General features: G+C 42.7%; 1 protein-coding gene across 4 annotated transcripts in view; it reads right to left on the reverse strand.

Annotated features, from left to right (window-relative positions):
- The window catches only part of tnca (tenascin Ca), a 40,520-nt gene that overhangs the window by 24,253 nt on the left and 6,883 nt on the right, over window positions 1-9,384 (reverse strand). For all 4 annotated transcript variants that reach the window (XM_008305139.1, XM_008305137.1, XM_008305138.1 and 1 more), the window contains exons 2-5: window positions 5,560-6,121; window positions 3,081-4,394; window positions 2,471-2,734; window positions 2,266-2,381 (exon numbers count right to left, since the gene is read on the reverse strand). In XM_008305139.1, the coding sequence (XP_008303361.1) occupies window positions 2,266-2,381; window positions 2,471-2,734; window positions 3,081-4,394; window positions 5,560-6,037 (2,172 nt within the window). In that variant the 5' untranslated portion in view covers window positions 6,038-6,121. The remainder of the gene's footprint in view (window positions 1-2,265; window positions 2,382-2,470; window positions 2,735-3,080; window positions 4,395-5,559; window positions 6,122-9,384) is intronic.

Here is a 9,384-nt window from a genome sequence, read left to right on the forward strand (position 1 = left end):
GTTGGACTTTCGCCCTACACACGCACCGGCACGGGAAACCCTCATATGACCACGGGCACAGAGAATCTCTGCACAAGCACCTGCACGGGAAATCACCCTCCTGCATTGCCGCTACGATCAGCGCTCCTTCCCCCGGATTCCTTACCTGCCTCCTGGTGTTCCACACCCCCGGATTCCCTTAATAAACCTGTTTATGCCCTTCATCCCCGTCTCCTCTCTTGTTTTGGGTCCCACCGTATGCCGAGCGGCAATCATCCGTAACAGGATAGATGGATTTCTTGCAAAGGTTGGACATTTTTGCAAATATGCTTTGTTTTCTTTCTAAATGTTAGAAGAAAAAAATGTATTGCCCTCTCTCTCTTGTGTCTTTTAAATATGAAACTCAAAATGTTGCGAGAGTTAGCTTAGCTTAGCATAAAGACTAGGAAAAACAGGTAAGGCAGCTACGTCCAGCTCTGCTCTGGCTAAGGGTAAAAAGCTCGCACCTCTGTGACAGCTCGCAAGACGTTATATATAAATTATTTGTTGAATCCAGAAAAAATTTTGACTTAATTATAAAACTTTATGGGAGGATATTTGCGAAACTGTGACTTCCACAAAGTTTGTCAACACTGTGCGGTATGGCTGCACAATTCATCAAATACTACTCACAATCCTGATTTTTGCTTCCCACAATAAAATGAACACGATCGATTGCAGTGAAGACAATTAAAATGTTCTCTTCAAGAAAACTCTAAATGCTTTGGTTTCAGCTTGGGTAAACCTGACATTAGAATGCAGTTTTTTAGCATTTTAAAGTAATTTGTAGTCACACTTTGGTGTGAGTTGCAGTAACTGAGTGGAGACTAAAGGCTTCTCTGTGCACAGTCACCGAACTGGCATCAAACATGGCTTACATGTAAGATGCTTTGGGAGGAGCCATGCGCTGTGTCAATGATAAGTGAATGTTCAGCAAGTGAGACATTTTAGGTACAATGCAATGTATATTTTGCCGCTCATTAACAAATAAAAAAACAAGATTATCATTTTGGCCATAGTTGTGCTTCTCTACTGTTACATTACCTTGGATGCAGCCAAGCTTGTGTTTCTCTGTGTTTGCGGTTCTTATGCAAAGCCAACATCTTCCTAGTCTGACTCATCAGATAAATATTATGGATACAAGCCTTTCCATTCTTCTGCCCTTCTGCTGTGTTTATGTTACCATTTCCAAAATCCCCTTTGCCCCAAGAAAGAACAACAACCTCCAGTCTAGTAGCCCAGTGCTGAAAATGGCATGTTTGGCCAAAGACAGATACAGAAGCCCTGCTTTTTTTCTTTTGGTGAATGGTTGTAAAGAGCTACAAATACTATTCCTGCAGCATTTTCTGTCTAACAATCATTTTTGCATGTTTGGCTGCCAGTTATGGAAAATATTTTGTTCTCAAGTTCTCAACACAATTTTTTCAGGGGCACCGACACTACATCCTGGGCTTAGGTCCATCCAAGACAATTGTTTAAATGGGTCTCCTGGTAATATCATCTCACTGACAGTATTGGAAGTGGTAGTTATTTTCTTGTCTGTTTGAGCATGTAAGCAGGCATGTGTATTTCCAAAAAAAGTTCCTTTAACTTAACATGTTTTATGAAATGATTGTGATGACTGTAGAGGCTCAGTAGTTGTTCAAAACAGGAAAATCAATACAGTTTAATTCAGTTGTAGTTTGGATTAAGTTGTTACTGCTTTGTATTTTTCATGGAAATTTGTAACGATTCAGGTTTCTTCAGCCCAAATTTGTCATTGTTTGTGCACATTATCCGTTTTTGTTAGTGTATACTAAAACAAAACCGGTGGTTGTTATTTCTATGACACTCAGGTTACACTGTGGAACAAGACTGCAGGCAATGAACTAGTTACACATCTATGTATGCATGACACAGAAAGGCAGCAATAGGAAAGTTGAAGGTCAGGACAGGACAGTATGTTTAAGGCTAGAAGATATAAAAAGCCTTCTGACTGACGTCTGAGTGATCAGCTGGCACAGTCATTTCTTTTCAAAGGGTTTCTGCCTTGGATTCTAAGCAGCAAATTAAGCTGCAGTCCTATGACATCCAGACTCGCACTCGCTAAGGTTTTCCATATGTCAAAGCAAATTTAATGGTTAGCGCTGAAATAAATCCATGTTTTGCTGAGACTTTCAATAAGCTGGCACAGCTTATCACTTCTCACTTTTTCCCTGATGGTTAATAAAATCCAGGGCAAGCCTTCAAAAGAGAAGGCAGACTGACCGTGTTGCGGAAATAGATCTCCCAGCCGTCAAAGGGGATGTCCAGCTGGTCCCACACCACCTCTACTGACGTCTCTCTCACTGATTTGAATCTTAAACCCTCTGGCTGTGGGAGATCTGTAGGGATGGAGACAGAAGTAATGAAGAGTTATTATATTTTTCTAAAGATATAACAGTGAACTAACACAGAGGCGATTGGGATGTACCTGTGGCCACCCTCGCACTGACAGGGATGCTTCTCTTATTGCTGAGCACAGCATAGACATTGATCTGGTACTCGATGCCAGGTTCAAGCTCTTTCACAGTGGCAGCAGTTTTATCTCCAGACACAGTGAACTCCTGGAGAAGACCTCCAGGAAAGGTGGGCACATAGGTGACAAGGTACTCTGTGACCAGCATCTCGTTGTTCCAGGACAGATCCACGCTTTCAGTGGTGACCTCGCTGACAGTGAGGTCCTTTGGAGGAGACACTGGAAAAATTATAGAAACAAAAAATGCTGAGGGTGTTGTCTCAGATGGTTTCCCATGCCCTCAGTCACTGAGTATCAACCACGTAGACCTAATGCAAACTCCAGAGCCACATCTGGCTGTGGTGTGAAGGACTGCCAAAAAAGCACAAACCAAGAGCAGACAAACCGAAAGCCTCTTTTATATTCTCTAAAATAGTTTCTCTCAGGATGAGTGGTGAGTGAATTTTGAGAATGGAAGGAAATTACATCACTCCAGATTTGCTTTTATAGTACATCTAGTTAACACACGGAAACTTTCAGAAATTGCCAAATCCTTTTTTGTAATCGTGCAGTGGGAGCTTCTTACCTTCTGAACAGTCCTCTCCGATGTATCCCTCATCACACATGCACTGACCATTCACACAGCGGCCTTTGTCCTGGCAGTTGTTGATGCAGCTCAGCTCTGCACAGCTTTCTCCTTCATATCCATTCTCACAAGAGCACCGTCCGTTGATGCAGCGCCCCCTGTTGTTGCAATTATCTGGGCAGGTGAGCACAGAGCAGTCGTCTCCTGAGTACCCTTCCTGGCAGACGCACTTGCCATCGAGACAGTAACCCCTTGCCAAGCAGTCGTTGGGACAAGCTTTCTGACTGCAGTCTTCTCCGCTGAATCCTTCGTCACAAACACACTGTCCGTCGACGCATCGGCCGCGGTTTTGGCAGTTGCTGGGGCAGCTCAGCTCACCGCAGTCCTGTCCAGTGAAGCCTGCATGGCACACACACTGCCCGTCAATGCACTCGCCGCGGCCATAGCAGTTTGAGGGGCAGGTGCGGATGCTGCAGTCCTCGCCGGCAAAGCCTTCCTCGCATACACACTGTCCATTGACACAGCGCCCCCTGTGCAGGCAGCTGCTGGGACAGGAGAGCTCGGAGCAATCATCTCCCTGGAAGCCGACATCACACGCGCACTGTCCGTTTATGCACTGGCCTCTGTTGTTGCAGTTGTTCAGACATGCCAACTGGCTGCAGTCTTCACCTTGGTAGCCTGTGTCGCAGATACACATCCCGTTGAAGCATGTGCCTCTGCCGTTACAGTCGTTGAGGCAGGTGAGCTGAGAGCAGTCGTCTCCGCTGTAGCCAGCAGTGCAGACACACCGGCCGTCCACGCAGAAACCATTACCACGACAGTTGTTGGGACAGGTACGATCTCCACAGTCCTCCCCGGTGAATCCTTCATCACAGTAGCAGGTGCCATTGTCACAACGTCCACGGTCGTAGCAATCTTTGGGACAGATGAGCTCAGAGCAGTCGAAGCCAGTCCAAGGTTCATCGCACACGCAGTCTCCATCATCGCAACGACCGCGGCCTAGGCAGTTGTTCAGGCACTTGCTTTGAGAGCAGTCTTCACCAAAGAAACCGTCCGAACAGATACAGCTGCTGCCAGCACACTGGCCGTGTGCTCCGCAGTCCACAGGGCAGACCTCGAGTGTGCAGTCTGCTCCAGTGAAACCCTTGAAACACTCACATTTTCCGTCCACACAGCGCCCTCTCCCCTGGCAGTTACTGGGGCATTCGGGCTCCGTGCAGTTGGGTCCCTTCCAGCCAGGATCACATATGCAGCCGCACGTTTCAGCACTGTAGTTTCCATGACCATTGCAGAAAGGTTTTGTTCCCACCTTACCTTTAAAAAAAAAAAAAAAGAAATGCTTTTAACAGTCGGTTTTTCTGATTTCCATGTTGATGTAAAAACTTTGTCACTGACCAATGGGACTGTCACGATTCCAGCTGAGTCACTTTTGACTACCTGGTTGCACCGCAAAGTGCAGAAAGTTTTATTTACAGAATCTTTGCTTTGATTTATTTAACTTTTTAGATGAAAGGTAGGCTTCAAGGTAAAAATCTGACAATTCTCTCTGTTTTCACCAGATATGTCCCATCTTCTAATCCAAGTGGCCGATCAAGGCAATTCTTAATGGATTGGCATCAGCACAAACTGAAGCTCAATCCTTGGAATATGTCACAAGATTTTGTAAAGTGAAATAATTTTTTTCAATAAGTACAACAATGTTAATGAGTAATTGATATACATATTGATCACACTAGCAACATGTTCTGTGCTGAAGCCACATTACATAAATGGAGCACTAACATAATCAAGGCCTGCTTGAGTTCACAGATGTGCACTGGCCAGGTGTCATTAACCATAAGGCTTTGTCATGGTTCCTCTATGAGCTGAACACCCACAATGCGCTCTGCTCACCAGTGTGAAAGTGCCTGCCACCCTTGGACAATACAGACACAACAAAGGGGGGTTTGAGGGTTCAGAGGGTTAAATTACAATCAGCTTGAAAATTTCTATCTTTATAGCAGCAAATGGACCTTTTGGGAAATATGCCTATGTGCCGTCTTGCTGAGAGTTAGATGTGAAGATATCTCTCTCGTATCTGTACGAAATTACAGCCAGCAGACAGATAAGTGAACAAGTGTATTTCCCAAATCACCAAACTCTTCCTTTTAGATTTCATCATTCGTAAATGATCTAAGACTTATTTGAGCAGCTACTAGACTTCTAACTTTTCAGAGCCAAATAAAGCCCCATTCAAAGATAATTGATGAGTTGTTGGCCTCTGCCGTATAAAGAAAATTACACACCCACATTAAATTCCAAAGAACTCTCTGCAGATGAACAGAACAGATGTGACTTATGAAGGAGGCTCGTGGGGTTACCGAGTGTTCTTAGTGAAACACTTTTCAATCCCAAGTCAGATAAATAAAGGATCATTTTACTGAGCTGGCAGTAAGATGCAACTATTACTGACAAAGCATGACAGATAAATCAGACCTACCTGTAACCTGTGCGCTGCAGCAGCCCCCCTCAATGCTGCACTGGTCCCTCAAAGCGGAAACTTCTCCTTCAAGCATCTCCAGACGGCTCACGAGGTCTTTCAGGCCGGGCATGTCGTCGCTACAACCGCAGGCCTTCCGAGGTATGTTGATTCGGTGGGTGAAGACGATCTGGTTCTCCCTATCAAGCGTGTGTTCAGTGACGCGATGGCCTGAGGAGACCGCTGCGTCTTTGGGATAGAGCTGCGTGGTGTCCGGGGCGTCCAGGTCCACCGAGCACAGGGAGCTGCCAGGAACGTTGATGTTGTAGACGTGGTTGAAAACCACAGGGTGCTCCGTACTGGGGAGGGTGATGTTGTGTTCTTGGGGAGACGCCAGAGTTTGTCGTCGATGCCGCAGGAGTTTCTTCACGAGCCCAGCATTTGATAAGCTGAGCAAAGCAATTAGGAGAAGGCAGCCCAGGAGGCTTTGTGTAGCCATGGTAGGTGTGGGGCGTGGAATTATTAAAATAAATATCTGTTTAAATCTCTGACTAAAGGCCAATCCTGGTTATTGGTGGAAGATCTGAAGAGACAAACATAGAATACGACAAATTCACTTAATGCAATGTTGTATGATACAACTAATACAAGGCAACATCTTAAAAATCATCTCATATCCACACGAAGTGGTTCACCAGCAGACTCAGGGTGACGATGCCAACTTAAACAAACCAACAATGAAAGATCTGAAAAATGGAGAACTATCTATAATCAGTATTTCAAGTCTCATCTGTGAGATATAGGAAATAAGCATCATTCTCTAATGAGTTCCTCCTCTATAGAGCTCTTTAAGCCTATTTCAATACAACTACCCACACAAAAGAGAAAAACTCTGACTGAACTGCTCATAACTCACTGAATCAGTGCAGAGGGGTGGGAACTGGACATGACTTCATTTAACTGGATCATAATTTTGTTTATTTGTATAATTGGTGCTCTTGATTTTAATATCTGCGTTGTGCAACACAATAAAACGCTGTTTAAGAAAGGAGCTATATAAAGGTATTATCAATATTATTACAAGCCAAAAAGGTTGGAACAGTTTCAGACAAAGATGCCGTGTCACCTACAGATAAACATTAAAAAGTTTGGGATACTCCAGCTTTGCATTTTAAACATTTAAGAGCTGAGCAGCCATTACAAAGCACACCAATCACATTTTAAGGCTTTGTGGTGAAGAACAACGCCAGAATTACTCCAAGTGGCCAACACCCGTCTTGTAGTGTGACCGTAAAGCCACACACACACATGTTGAGGTTCTGAGAAATATTTATCTGCTGTGCACAATGTTTAACTGCTACGATGCGGCTATAAAGCGGATTTTACTCTATTTTGGATCGCTCAGTTCCCAATCTACTTCAGCTGTGCAGCGCTAAAATGAGGACAACAACCAAAGTTGAGCAAAGGGTAGAAAACAACAAATTTAAAGGGATCAGGATCCACTTTTTCAGGCTTCTTTAAGGCCGACACAAGACCATTTGTGTCAGTTTCAACATTTACCGTATGTGTTAGAAATAAAAAGGTTTCCAATAAGTATAAAACCCTCTATGGACGTATAAGAGCTCCAACATGAAACCAAATATCTGTCAAGTGTGACTGAACATTTTAATTGGTCACACTGGTGCATCTGACATTTAGCAGCTCTGTGTGTGTGCCGTTATTTTTTCCCTTATTCTGTGCTACATCACAGTGGTGATTGTGTACGATGACTGCTGTTAAAACTGTGTTTCTATAGTTTATGGCTTGTTGGCACAATTGAGTCATTGTAGTTTGGTGTTCTGCTTTAGCTTTGTGCACAAGATGAGCACTGCATATATCGCAGTTGTTTTTGTAACTATTTGTCTTTTTAGATACAAATGTAAATAACAAAGTGTGTCTTTTTGGCTGTTTTAATGTCATTAGTGGGTTCTTCTTTATCATTTGTTATTTGTTTTTTCTCTTATTATTGTGGCACAGTAAAGTGTGGTGAAAAAACCTGGAGTGTCCAAACTAAACACTCAATGAAAAAAGTTCAATGCACCAGTGGAACCAATTTAATAAGAGGTTAGTCTGGAGCCTTGCATTGGGATGTTTCAGTGTTTTCACATATCTGTAGAACTTATTTTAAAAAAACATAAAGAGCAAAAAACAAGAAAACACTTTGAACACTTATTACCAAAAAATAATTCTGCAATTAATGTGAAAATCCATCAGTGGTTGCATTCACTTTTTTAAAAGTAAAAACACCAAACACTTGCTGCCTCCAGCTTTTTAAATGTGCAGAGTAAATGCTTGTCTTTGTCACAGTAAACTGAATATTTTTGTGTTGCTGTCGGCTGGACAAATCTAAAGATTCAAAAGATATTTCTAGTCCGTGTGCAATAATGTGACTTAAAATGGTTTTTAATTTATTACTCTGTTTTATGTGTATGTAATATGTGTCTCTTTTACACATTACTTTTTATTTACATATTACTTTTATACATACATATTTTATTTAGAACTTTTTTTTGATTTAGATTGCTATATTTATTGCCTGTCTTGCTGGTGAGTACCACGGTTTCATTCATGTCAAATTTCTTTGTGTGCAAGCTCACTTGGCAATAAAAGCTTTCTGTATTCTGTAAAGATGCTACCTTATAGGGAACTCACGCCAGGCCCTTTTTATTATTATTTTTTTGCTAGGAACTAGTTAATTAACTGGAGAAAGTGGCATGGATTAATAGACGTCATAAATAATGACCGGTTGCAGCCCTAACAACGTCCACACACACCCAAGAGTCATTTCTATATTAAATTTGCTTCACACAAAACCTCAGTACCAAAGAATTCACAGTTGTGCTGGCACATCAGCTTTTCATACGGCATTTGACAAATCTCAGCTGTTTTGTTTCTCCAGCGTCTATACATAAACTGGGCTGAAATAGTGTGAAAAGGAATAATCCATCCCAGCACGCAGCGCTGCTTCTCGCCCACACGTCTCTCAGATGACTTCATCAGCTGGACACTAAGAACTCTATAATTTGTGGGAGTCAAATGACAAGCTCCTTCCTCAGCGTGGGAAAGCCTCCTTGGATTAGTCAGTGATGAGTTTCCAAAAGACCTGAGTAAGCAGGAGACCCTGAAAATCTACAGAAAGGCCCACAGTGAGTAACATACAGTACTGGCAGTTCCTCACTCCTGGAAACATCCGCCTGTATAGAGTTTTATGATATTTTAAGAAACACAGAACTACGTTTGCAGGTTTCCTTCCACCTCCAGTCTGGCTCGTCTACAGTATGTTGTGCTGAACATTTCACCCTCAAACAGCCCGACTGAATGTTTGCTCTCAGGTTCACATGCAGGTCTGCTGCTGCTGCATCTGGGAGGCAGAAAACTATACCTCTGTAGAGGTATAGGCATCTGTGGCAGAGCAGTCCAGATTTTTTTTTCTTTTTTTTTTGCCCAATCAAAAATGACTTCCAGAAGTGAATACAAGCAGTTATAGATATAAAAAGACATGTGCTGCACCTGGATTTATGTTCTCATGAAAGCATCTGGAAAATATTTATTGTGACAATGCTCAGCTATCAGATAACGAAAAGTAGATGTTCAGCAAAGGTTCGTCTGAATGTTCGATGCATCTTTACGTGACCTCCCTCTCCTCTGTTTTTCATTGCCACTCGTATATTTATGAGCAGGACATATTTTATCTTCCAGAGATAAAAAGTCAAAACACCTGCGTATAAATCACAATCACTAGTCTGACCTACCTCACCCTCCCAAGATCATGAGAAGCGAGCTGCACAAAAACGTTTTCACTTGAAT

This window comes from Stegastes partitus, unplaced genomic scaffold (genome assembly GCF_000690725.1).
Source record: "Stegastes partitus isolate 25-593 unplaced genomic scaffold, Stegastes_partitus-1.0.2 Scaffold2418, whole genome shotgun sequence".
NCBI lineage: Eukaryota > Metazoa > Chordata > Actinopteri > Pomacentridae > Stegastes > Stegastes partitus.